At 47.6% G+C, this 12968-nt stretch overlaps 1 protein-coding gene and 1 long non-coding RNA gene across 4 annotated transcripts in view; one reads left to right on the top strand and one right to left on the bottom strand.

The window, feature by feature from the left end:
- IL2RA (interleukin 2 receptor subunit alpha) overlaps nucleotides 1-12968 on the top strand; it is a 52595-nt gene that overhangs the window by 31781 nt on the left and 7846 nt on the right. For all 3 annotated transcript variants that reach the window (XM_021064060.2, NM_213835.1, XM_084978890.1), the window contains 5 exon segments: nucleotides 5248-5439; nucleotides 7431-7544; nucleotides 9844-10071; nucleotides 11484-11555; nucleotides 11948-12019. In XM_021064060.2, coding sequence (XP_020919719.2) covers nucleotides 5248-5439; nucleotides 7431-7544; nucleotides 9844-10071; nucleotides 11484-11555; nucleotides 11948-12019 — 678 coding nt within the window.
- Nucleotides 2426-5909, bottom strand: LOC146399602 (uncharacterized). The gene is made up of 2 exons (XR_014818153.1): nucleotides 3097-5909; nucleotides 2426-2812 (listed from the first exon to the last, which is right to left on the bottom strand). It is a non-coding gene; the product is annotated as an uncharacterized LOC146399602 (long non-coding RNA).

Genomic DNA, 12968 nt, shown 5'->3' on the forward strand with positions numbered 1-12968 from the left:
GGTGGAATCATACGGTGTGTAGCCTTTTCAGATTGTCTTCTTTCATTTAGGAATGTGCATTGAAGTATCCTCTACATCTTTTCATGGCTTGATAATTCATTTCTGTTTAGCACTGAATAATACTTCATTGTCTGAATGTAGCACAGTTTATCCACTCATCTACTGAAGGACATCTAAGATTGCTTCCAAAGTTTGGCAATTTTTAAGAAACCTGCTAGAAACATCTGTGTGCAGGGTTTTGTGTGGAGGTAGCTTTTTGACTCCTTGGGATAAATGCCAAGACGCATGATGGCTGGATGGTACATTGAGAACATGTTTAGTTTTTGTTAGAAGCTGCCAAAAGTGTCTTCCAAAGTGGCTGCACCATTTTGCTCCCCCCTGCATCGATGTCTGAGGGGTTTTGTTGCACAATGTCCTCACTAGCATCTGGTGTTCCGGATTTGAGTCATTCTAAAGCTGTATAGTAGCATCTTACTGTTGTTTTAATTTGCATTTCCCTGATGACATGTGGTACGGAGCATCTTTTAATATGCTTATTTGCCATCTGCATCTCTTCTCTGGTGAGGTGTCTGTTCAGGTCTTTGGCTCATTTTTTCAATTACAGTTCTTATTGTTGAGTTTTAAGAGTTCTTCGAATACTTTGGATAACAGCCCTTTATCATTTTATCCCAGTCTGTGGTTTGTATTTTCATTTTCTTTTTTTTTAATTACTCAATGAATTTATTACATTTATAGTTGTACAATGATCATCACAATCCAGTTTTATAGGATTTCCATCCCAAACCCCCAGCACATCCCCCTACCCCCCAACTTGTCTCCTTTGGAAACCGTAAGTTTTTCAAAGTCTGTGAGTCAGTATCTGCTCTGCTAAGAAGTTCATTGTGTCCTTTCTTCAGATTCCACATGTCAGTGAAAGCATTTGATGTTGGTGTCTCATTGTCTGACTGACTTCACTTAGCATGGTAATTTCTAGGTCCATCCATGTCGCTAAAAATGCTGGTATTTCGTTCCTTTTAATGGCCGAGTAATATCCCATTGTGTATATGGACCACATCTTCTTGATCCACTCCTCTGTCGATGGACATTTAGGTTGTTTCCATGTCTTGGCTATTGCAAAGAGTGCTGCAGTGAACGCTGGAGCACACGTGTCTTTGCGAGTCATGGTTTTCTCTGGATAGATGCCCAGGAGTGGGATTGCTGGATCAAATGGGAGTTCTATGTTTAGTTTTCTGAGGAATCTCCACACTGTTTTCCACAGTGGTTGCACACATTTACAGTCCCACCAACAGTGTCCTAGGGTTCCTTTTTCTCCACACCCTCTCCAGCACTTACTGTTTGTAGACTTTTGGATGATGGCCATTCTGGCTGGTGTCAGGTGGTACCTCATCGTGGGTTTGATTTGCGTTTCTCTAATAATGAGTGATGTTGAACATCTTTTCATGTGTTTTTTGGCCATCTGTATGTCTTCCTTGGAGAACTGTCTGTTTAGATCTTTTGCCCATTTTTTGATGGGGTTGTTTGGTTTTTTTTTTTTTTTTTTTTTTTTTTTGGTATTGAGCAATAGGAGGTGTTTATAAATTTTGGAGATGAATCCCTTGTCAGTTGATTCATTTGCAGAGATGTTCTCCCATTCTGTGGGTTGTCTTTTTGTTTTGTTTAGGGTTTCCTTTGCTGTGCAGAAACTTTTAAGTTTACTTAAGTCGCATTTGTTTATTTTTGTTTTTACTGTCATTGCTCTAAGAGGTGGATCTGAGAGGATGCTGCTGTGGTTTATGTTGGAGAGTGTTTGGCCTACGTTTTCCTCTAAGAGTTTTATAGTATCTGGTCTTATATCTAGGTCTTTGATCCATTTTGAGTTTATTTTTGTGTATGGTGTTAGGGAGTGTTCTAATTTCATTCTTTTCCATGTGGCTGTCCAGTTTTCCCAGCACCACTTATTGAACAGGCTGTCTTTTCTCCATTGTATATTCTTGCCTCCTTTGTCATAGATGAGTTGACTGTAGGTGTGTGGGTTGTATTTTCAGTCTCTTGATAGTGTCTTTTAAGAACAGAATTTTTACTTTAATATGGTGCAACTTCTCAATTCTTTTTTTTTTTTTTTTTATGGATCATGCCTTTGGTGCTGCATCTAAAAACTTGTCACCAAACCCAAGGCCATCTAGACTTTTTCCTACATTATCTCTAAAGCGTTTTAAAGTTTTGTGTTTTCTTTTAGGTCTGTGATCCATTTTGAGTTAATTTTTGGGAGAAACTTGAAACCTGTGTCTAGATTTTTTTTTTTTTTTTGCATGTGGTCGTCCCGTTGTTCGGCACCATCTGTTGAAAAGACTGTCTTTGCTCAATTGTATCACCTTTTCCCCTTTGTCAAAGATCAGCTGGTCAATTTCTAGACTCTGTTCTGTTCCACTGATCTATTTCTCCATTCTTTCCACCAATATCACATTGTCTTGATTACTGTAACTTTACAGGAAGTTTTAAAATCAGGTAGCACTGTCCTTTCTGTCAATGTTGTGTTAGCTATTCTGGGTCTTTTGCCTCTTCATATAAACTTAGAATCAGTTTGCCGAGATCCACCAAAGAAGAGACCGGGCTTTTATCGGGATTGCATTGAATCTCTAGATCATTTGAGAAGAACTAACCTACTGACAATATTGAATCTTCCCATCCATGAACATGGAATATCTACCCATTATTTAACTCTTCTTTAATTTCCTTCATCAGGGTTTTATAGTTGCCCTCATGCAGATACTGTACATATTTTTAAAAATTTATACCCAAGTTCTTCACTTCTGGTGTGCTAATGTAAATAGCACTGTGCGCTTTTTTTTTTTTTTTTTTTTTGTCTTTTTGCTATTTCTTGGGCCGCTCCCGCGGCATATGGAGGTTCCCAGGTTAGGGGTCCAATCGGAGCTGTAGCCACCGGCCTACGCCAGAGCCACAGCAACGCGGGATCCGAGCTGCATCTGCAACCTACACCACGGCTCACGGCAACGCCGGATCGTTAACCCACTGAGCAATGGCAGGGACCGAACCCGCAACCTCATGGTTCCCAGTTGGATTCGTCAACCACTGCGCCACGACGGGAACTCCCCGCACTGTGCTTTTAATTCCAATTTCCTCTTGTTCATTGCTGGTATGAGCAAAGTGGTTAACGTGTGTGTATTAGCTTTGTATCTTGTAATGGCTTAGTAGTTACTGGGAGGTTTTATTTCTGGTCTCTTCTTTCAGATTTTCTCCTTAGGCCGTCATCATATCTGCAGACAAAGGCAGTTTTATTTCTTCCATCCCCACCTGGATACTTTTCCTTTTCTTTTCCGATTGCATTAGCTAGGACTCCCGGGATGATGCTGAAAAGCAGTGGCAAGAGGGAATATCCTTACCTTGTTCCTTCATTTGTTTTTTCTGATCACTATGCCTATCTTCGTTCAGCAACAGACTTACCTTCTGCTACTTAAATCAAATTGGTTGGTATTGACATTTGCTAAGTGCCAGTGAATGGTACTAATGCTATGGCTGTTAAGGAGAGAAGACCTTCTGCAGGAGTTATGGGTTAAGGTAAACTGCAGCTCAGTTTCTATCTGGATAGTCTTTTGCTGGACAGAGAAAACACAGAGCAGAACTAGCATCTATTCTATTGTGTGCCAGGTGCTCTGCGAGTTACCTTAATATGTTATTTCATGTAATATTTAAGGCAACTCAGTAAAATAATTATTATAGCCATTGTACAGAAAAGGAAGCCAAGCCTTAAACAAGTAAAAATAATAAAGCTATATAGCTAGTAAGCTTGTAGAGCTAGAATTTAGAACCCCATCTTTATCCTCTTCCCTCCATGCTGTGTTTCTTGCGTTTTTATGATTACTGTAACTACCAGCCTTAACTGAGTGCTTATGTTACATGTTCCTCTGCAACTGCTGACCCACTCGGCCATTCAAATTGCTTTCATTCAGTCCTTTCTTGGTTAGAGGGGAGGCAAGCTGTTCATGTCCTCCTCGCCTTCTGTTCCTGGAGGTGTCAGGAAGGTCCTGCATCTTGGACGGGGCTAGTCTCCAGGATGACAAGACGCTGGGCAGAGTGTGAGGGCTCAGCTAACCTGAGTGATTAATCATCAGCAAACGGCCCTCTGCCAGCAGTGAGTGCAGCAGCCTGCCCGGGCTGGCACCTGTTCCCCGGGTGGAGAGGCCGGCTGCTCCAGGCCCTGCTGGCTCACTTTCCCATTTCCTATGGTCCTTCCTGTTCACTTCCTTTATCCAGCCCAGGGCTTCTTCCTGAAAAAATCTCACTTCCTGAACCAGGAGAGCTTGTCTTGAGATACACAAGTTTTCCCCCTTAAAAGCCGGACGTACAGCCACTTTTTTAAAAGAACATTTTATGCATTTTTAAATATTTTTCTTTTTATGGCCACACCTGTGGCATATGGAAGTTTCTGGGCTAGGGGTCGAATCAGAGCTGAAGCTGCCCACCGATGCCACAGCACGCCAGATCCGAGCCACATCTGTGACCTATGCAGCAGCTTGTGGCAACACCAGATCTTTAACCCACTAAATGAGGCCAGGGATTGAACCCACATCCTCATGGAAACTAGTCCTGTTCTTAACCCACAGAGCCACAAGGGGAACTCCGTTCAGCCACTCCTTTGAGTGTCTTTAGTGGGTAACTAGTGACCACTTTTTGGGCCAAAGGAGGGTCAGATCTTTGTGGTGTGAGATGGAATTTTGTAAACTCACAGGTGGGTAGGTGTGTGAGAAACACACAACTCCCACTCTCCAGACACGGAGTGAAGCACGCTACATATATTTCTTCCGAAACCAAAAATCATACAATCATTAATTACGGGAAGTCAGACCATCTTTATTTCCTGAAAAGTCTCTCTTTCGGACACATTTTGTCCCTAACTTAAATCCACACGGCTTTCCTTTCCTCCTATCCTTATTTCTCCCTCTTTCTGTCTTTGCTCGGCAAGAGGCATATTCAAAATAAAATCTCACACATTTCTATTCATTTCATTTGAAACACAGTTTGGAGATGAACTTGGCTGCCCTTCACTTTGAACTCTCTGATGCAAAAGTTTCTAAAGAACAGTGACAACAGCCTTAGTTTCTTCCTAGGAAAAAGCAGAGCACATACGGAACCCTCAAGTCAAGGGGAGTAATGTGGCATTAGATCAGTTAGATCTTGGCATGGCTGATCATATGTGCCAGTGTTTGGAAGCTCCTGAACCCCCAAGATGGTTTTTTTCTGTCTTAACAGGGGCTTGCGTTCAGCAGCCGCCGAGCCTCAGAAATGCCACGTTCAAGATCCTCGGGTACAAGGTGGGCACCACATTAAACTGTGACTGCCAGAGAGGTTTCCGCAGAGACCCCAGCAGCGGGCCCTACATGATCTGCAGGGGAAACTCCAGCCACTCCTTCTGGGAAAACAAGTGCCAGTGCATGCCCACCTGTAAGTGCCGCGTTTATAACTGCCCCCCGCCTGAGGGAAAGAAAAACTGCAGCAAAGAGGGAGAGGGGGTTTCAGCTTTTACTCACTCAGCCCTGCAGACAAAAGTCTGCCAGCCCCACCTACGCGATAACAAATGCCTGTGGTTCACTAAGCAAATATTCAACCAGCGTCTCCTAGTTCTGAGGACTGTTCTAGACACTGGGGACTCAGCCCTCAAGGAACCTAGGCTCCAGGGGGAAGGACAGATATCACACCAGTAAATACCAAACAGGAGTTCCCATTGGGGCTCAGGGGACAATGAATCTGACTACTATCCATGAGGATGCAGGTTCGATCCCTGGCCTCGCTCAGTGGGTTAAGGATCTGGAGTTGCCGTGAGCTGTGGTATAGGTCACAGACAAGGCTTGGATCTGGTGTTGCTGTGGCTGTGGTGTAGACCGGCAGCTGAGGCTCTGATTCAACCCCCAGCCTGGGAACCTCCATATGCTATGGGTGCAGCCCTAAAAAGGCAAAAAAAAAAAAAAAGAGGGTAATATGGTAAAAATTATGTTATGTATATTTTAGCACAATTTTTAATTGAACTATAGTTGATTAACAATGTTATTTGTTGCAGGTGTAGAAAAAATTGATTCTGATTATATATATATATATACAGACATATGATGTGTGTATATATACTTTTCTAGACTCTTCTCCACTATAGGTAATTACAAGATATTGAATATAGTTCCCTGGGCTACACAGTAGGACTTTGTTGTTCATTTTATATACAGTAGTATATATCTGTTAATTCCAAACTCCTAATTTGTCCCTCCCCTATTTTGCCCTTTGACAACCATAAGTTTGTTCTCTGTCTGTGAGTCTGTTTATGTTTTATAAAGTTCATTTGTATTATTTTTTAGATTCCACATATAAGTGATACATTTGTCTTTATCTGACTTTCTTCACTTAGTATGATAATCTCTCAGTCCATCCATGTTGTTGCGAATGGCATTATTTTGTTCTTTTTTATGGCTGAGTAATAGTCCATTGTATATATGTACCATGTCTTCTTTATTCATCTGTTGATGGACACTTAGGTTGCTTCCATGTCTTGGCTATTGCGAATGGTTCTGCTACAAACACTCGGGTGCACATATCTTTCCAAATTAGGGTTTTCATCTTTTCTGGATAGATGCCCAGGAGTGGGGTTGCTAGGTCACATGGCAGTTCTATTTTTTGTTTTTTAAGGCGCCTCCATCCTGTTCTCCATAGTGGCAGCACCACTGTCGCTGCTTTAAGAAGGCTTTGCTCTGACTTTTTTTTTTTTTTTTTTGACCTTTTTTTGCTATTTCTTGGGCCGCTCCCGCGGCATATGGAGGTTCCCAGGCTAGGGGTTGAATCAGAGCTGCAGCCACCGGCCTACGCCAGAGCCACAGCAACGCGGGATCCGAGCCGCATCTGCAACCTACACCACAGCTCACGGCAACGCTGGATCATTAACCCACTGAGCAAGAGCAGGGACCGAACCCGCAACCTCATGGTTCCTAGTCGGATTCGTTAACCACTGCGCCACGACGGGAACTCCTGCTCTGACTTTTAAATGAATTGCCTTCCGGACACAAAGGAGTGGGCGGGCTGCTGAGCTGATGGGGCTCATCATTCATGGTCGCACTCCTGCCATGTGTGATGCCGTCAGGCGGCCGGCCGGAATGGAGTCCCTCTGGGGGAGACTCATACACAAATTCCATCAGAAAATCTCAGTTGAGAAATACGTCGGAGGCCATGGTCATCTGGACAGGAAGCCCGACTGACAGGCTGGCACTGGGCTGACCATGAACAGACACAACCAAGAGCCCCCCCAAGTGCTTATCTTTATGACCCCAGTACCCCAATATTGGCTGGCAGGTCGTGGGCTCTAAAAACACCTTCTTTTTGAATGAATACACGAAGGGCATTTTCTCTGTACACATTTGTGAAGTTATTTTCTTCATTTCACCCCTACTCCCCAGCCTCCCCGAGGATCCCCGTAAAACAAGTTACTCCTAGACCTGAAGAACAGAAGGAACGAAAAACCACAGAAACTCAGGGCCAGATGCAGCCCCCGAACCAAGCTAATCTTCCAGGTAAGAGGCAAACCATCCCCCTGCAGGTAGAGGAGATGCTGCCCTCAGGAGGCGTCTGTCCTCTTTCCTAAGGATGCCATGTGGACAAGAAGCGGGTTTGCAAGCTGGTCACTCAGCACATCAAGCCACTCTGACAGCAGCCAACCTGGGTTCAGGGCTTCCTCTGGGTTTGGGAACCAGCCAAACAGAATTCAACTCCATTCAATCCAACTCAACTCACTGCACTTCACCAAGCACATCTGGGGACTACCTGCGGCCAGGAGATGCAGGCCTGACCAGACAGTGGTCCCCGTCCTCAAGGAGAGACTCTGTGCTGTCTCCTTACATACAAGACACTGAACTGCAAGCAGAGCAATTTCCTTCCAGATGTTTCTTACAGGGCAGGGTTGGGCGAGACTTGAAGCTGCAGACAAAACATCTCCGAGCTAAGGGGCTGTGGGCAAGACAGGGCCGTGTTACCCAGCTGCTGCCCTAAATTCCCAACATAAATAACACTGAAATCAAGCCACAATGTCAGGGAGAAATAGAGGCTGTTGGGAAACCCTGAGCTTTGGGGGGACCTGCTGACCTTACAAGACCCTCTGGTCCTATGCTAATTTTACACCTTAGAGAGAGCTTTACAATGTTATAACCTCCTTGGAATCTCACAACCCAGAGAGTCAGGAGCAGGAAATAAGACTTCAATTTACTGAAGAAATGGAGACATTTAAAGACTTGGCTAAAGACCTCAGGTCTCCTGAATGAGACGAGGGATCTTGCTGATAATTGAAACCAGTTCGAATTTATGTTCTTCTATTAATTATAAGAAAACACAACACTGTGACTCATCCAGGGACTATGGTGCAACATGCTGCTTCCAGCCCTTTTCACTCCAACTTCGTGCCAGAATGAGGTTTCAAAACCCACTTAATTATTTGTTTTTCTCTGCTTCTTGCCTCCACAATTATTAAAAGTTTTCTCATGGGGTCGGTGTTTGCTGTCCTTACCCAAGAGATGGCCAGCAGGCTCTGGCGAAGGGATGCTTCGCAGATTGTTTTAATATGGAGGTTTTCACTCCACGGAAGCAAAGCCGAATTCAAGCAGGTTCAGATGGTGATGAATTTGACTGCCTGTAAAGACACTGCGTAGAGCAGAGCCCTCAGCTTCCTGCTGCATGGGGTTGTACAGGGTACTGGGGGAGGTTACATTGGGTCCCTGGGGCTGTGGAAGGTCAGAACGTACATGCAGCTTCAAATTTCTGGGGTTAGGGGGACATGTGGTACCGGATGGGGGTGGGGGTGTTTTGGGGATCAAATCAGAGCAGGAAATGATCTATGGGGTTAAAGGTCAACCAGGTTTGGGGTTTTGTTGGGTGAGTGTAACATACTGGGTCTGGGGACTTTTCAGAGGTCTTAAAAGGGCTTGTCTGGCTCCAGCTTCAGGCATGGCTTGATCAGGGTGCAGCCTCCATTTCTCCAGGATGCCTTGGTGCTCCCATCCTCCTGGCTTTGGATTGGCCCCCAGTCCTTCCGCCATGAGCCCAGGATGACCACCACCTGCAACTCAAGGATGTACCTCCTCACTTGGTCGTGGAGATCCACGTGGACCCCACATTTCATCAGCCCAGATTGGTTCAAACCTGCCCTTAGCCCTCAGGGGAGACTAGTTTTTCCACACTCGTCCTCTTATCAAAGCCCCGCACCATCTTCAGAAGCGACTGCTCCTTCCTCTCCATTCCCAGAGCAAGGTCTCTGCCTCCGCTGTCACCCTCACGGTGTTCTGCCTGCATGTGCTTCCGTACCCAGTAGCCTCAGCGCCTTGCGGGGGGACTGTGTCTCTGTGCCTTTTCACAGAGTGCCTAGCAGAGGTCCTGACACATAAATGTTACCAACACTTATTGGCTGCAAGGAAGGAGGGGAGGCAGGGAGGACAAAGGAAAGAGTAAGAACCACAGTCAAGGCGTTCCCACTGTGGCTCAGCAGAAACAAACCCCACTAGTAACCATGAGGATCCGGGTTTGATCCCTGGCCTCGCTCTGTGGATTAAGGATCCGACGTTGCTGTGAGCTGTGGTGTAGGTCACAGACATGACGCAGAGCTGGCATTGCCGTGGCTGTGGTGAAGGCCAGGGGCTGCAGCTCCGATTCAACCCCTGGCCTGGGAACATCCATATGCCACAGGTGCAGCCCTGATAAAAAAAAAAAGAAAGAAAGAAAAAGAAAAAAACCACAAAGAACCAAGGTCAAGTCTCTAGGAAGAGGCGACTTGGACTCAGGCTGAGCGCCTCCTCACTTGTCTCGGAATGTCCTCTCCTTCCGCAGGTCACTGCAAGGAGCCCCCGCCGTGGGAGCACGAATCTTTGAAGCGAGTTTACCACTTCATGGAGGGGCAGACAGTTCGGTACCAGTGCCTCCCGGGGTTCAGGGATGGGTCTGCCCAGAACAACTCTGCCCAGAGTGTCTGCAAAAAGCAGGAGGACCAGGAGGTCATGAGGTGGACGCAGCCCAAGCTCAAGTGCAAGAGTGAAAAGGAGAACGGCTCCTTCCCAGGTATGCAGCGCCCGCCTGGCTCACCTGGCTGCTCCCTCGGGCGGACGGGGCTGGGGCTCCTGACCCACCCGCCATGGGACCCTGGGCAGGCGCTTCCTCTCTCTCTCGCTGGCCTCTGTTTTTCTCATTCTAGAAAGTAGACCAGATATACTCCAAGGTCTCCATCACCTGACATCCCCTGAACCCTGAAAGGGGACAAACAGCAGGAGAGAGATGAGGGAGAAAGGCTTCCCAAGGAGCCGGGTGCCACCTCACTGCCCTGGTGCTGCCCCCTTTTGTAGTGGATCCCCAAACTTCCTCCTCGAAAGCTCCCAAGACTTCCTCCTTCACAAGGGAAAGCCCACTGGCTGTCACAGAGTGTGACTCCACTATTTGTGCAGTGTCGCACCATCACACACTCCCTGCCCCCGCGTGATCCCCGTCTGAGCTTCGACAGAGCGCAGTGTGCAGGGACGGGACTTTCCAGGCACAAACACACACACACACACACACACATGCCACCTCCGTTGAGGTCTTCTGCTATTTTCCTTCTGAAGTGGTATTGCTGTTTATCGCTACAAGCAAAAGTCCCTTCCGTTTGACCCTCAGTAGTAGTGATTTCTTTCTTTCTTTTTTTTTTTTTTTTTTTTTTTTTTTGGTCTTTTTGCTATTTCTTGGGCTGCTTCTGCGGCACATGGAGGTTCCCAGGCCAGGGTCCAATCGGAGCCGTAGCCACCGGCCTACGCCAGAGCCACAGCAACGCGGGATCCAAGCTGCGTCTGCGACCTACACCACAGCTCACGGCAATGCCGGATCCTTAACCCACTGAGCAAGGGCAGGGACTGAAGCCGCAACCTCATGGTTCCTAGTCGGATTCGTTAACCACTGCGCCACGACGGGAACTCCTGTGTTAGTGATTTCTGCTCCCCACACCCAGCCCCGTTTCCCAGACCCCACGTCTCCCTCCTGGATCCTCTGGGGATGCTGTGTTCCTTCCCATGGCCTGTCTCCCACGAGCCACGCTGCCCATCAGGCATGTCCACGAGCCGTGGGGGACCCATCAGAGAAAAGCTATGCTTTTGCACATTTCCATTTCATCTGATGGTTCGATGGTATTTGTCTTACGATGACCCATTTCTGAGCCGCGGAAGGAAGCCAGGGCTGAGTAGGAAGCCTGGGAGAGAGCTGCTCGGAGCTGCATGGAGAGCTGGGATCAGGGTCACAGTCCCCTCCCTCCTGCCCTGCTGGGGCCACTGACCCCCTTCCCTGCCACCCTGATGGGGAGGGGTGTGGGTATGTAGCGGCCCCAGACGCACACCTCAGCTAGTGCACCTGGGGTCAGTGGGGTCCTGGGGCGGGCAGGGGAGGGGAGGGATGCCCCTTCCCCACCTTCTGTTCATGCGCATCCTTATTCTCTCTTCCATGTGATGAAGAGCCTCAGATAAACACTGCTGCTCCTCCCATGACTAAAACTTCCTTACCAACCAGGACCAAAGGTACCACAGGTAAGGCTAGAGTTTCTTGGAAGATAAAAGCTTGGCGGCTGAACCATGATGCAGGACAGGAGAGAAGGCCGCCTAGTGCAGCGCAGGCCCCGCCCCCCCACAGCAGAGGGGTCAGGGTTGCCCGTGGGTGTTAGAGAGGACCGCACGTCTGCATCCAACCTCCCCATCCTCAAACACGGCCGGGGTCCGAGGAGAAACAAGACAGAGGGCGGCACCTAGAGGTGGAAGAAGGAAACGCTTGCCCAGGGCCACCCCCTCTCCCCACCGCCCCATCTCTCCCAGCTGTCCCATCCCCTCCGAGCCTCCAGAACCCTGGGGAGCCCGGACCCTCTCCAGCCCCACGAATTCCCATAACCGGCATGAACCAGCATCTTTCCCTCTCTTTTGCGCAGATTCCCAAAACCTCACGGAAGTGCCTGCAACCATGCAGCCAATCATATTTACAACACAGTATCAGCTAGCAGGTGGGTGGTGACAAAACACACACAGAGGGGCACATCTGCTTGGTGGGTTGGTGGGTTGGTTAGTTTAAACTAACTCTTGGAGTTCCCGTCATGGCTCAGTGGTTAACGAATTCGACTAGGAACCATGAGGTTGTGGGTTCGATCCCTGACCTCGCTCAGTGAGTTAAGGATCTGGCACTGCTGTGAGCTGTGGTGTAGGTCACAGATGTGGCTTGAATTCTGAGTTGCTGTGTCTGTGTGGTGTAGGCCAGCAGTTACAGCTCTGATTGGACCCCTAGCCTGGGAACCTCCATATGCCACGGGTGCGGCCCTAGAAAAGACAAAAAAAAAAAAAAAAAAAAAAAAAAACCCTAACTCTTTACACTACGTAATGTTTCCGAGAGTAAAAGACTAACCCAGAGACCAACATAACTCTCAATCGCAGGGATCAGCTCCAGAGAGCTCTGAGTGAGCTCTCAAACCAGCCTCAACTGGCGCCTCCTGAGGGGATGCCAGGGGACAAAATATTCGGGGTCCCTGTGCGGAGGGGCAAGGCCAGGGGGAAGGACACGGTATCACCAGGGAAGGAGAGAGAAACCCCCCTCTAAACATTCCAGTTGTTTGCTGGTAGGAGGTGAAAGTGGGCTTGGAGAGAAAAACAAACTCAGCCCATAAAACAGGTCACCAGGGGCTGGGGCTGGGGCCGGGGCCAAATGCGAAGATGCTGGTCAAAGGCCACAAACGTCCAGCCAGAAGATGGGTAAATGCTGGAGACTGAAGGTAAAGTGTGGTGATTCGCGTTAACGACGGCGCACTGCAGACTCGAAAGTGGCTCAGAGAGTAAGTCTTAAGTGTTCTTGGCACAGAAAAAGCAACAGCAATTACACGGCAGGAGGGAGGTGTTGGATCTGCACCATACAAGTGTGTCACTTGAAACTTACACAACCTTCCAGGCCAATTCTATTGCATA

Source organism: Sus scrofa, chromosome 10 (genome assembly GCF_054392235.1).
Source record: "Sus scrofa isolate SSC_HxYL_T2T_F1_AM1 chromosome 10, Sscrofa_HxYL_maternal_Yorkshire_Landrace_v2.0, whole genome shotgun sequence".
Taxonomy (NCBI): domain Eukaryota; kingdom Metazoa; phylum Chordata; class Mammalia; order Artiodactyla; family Suidae; genus Sus; species Sus scrofa.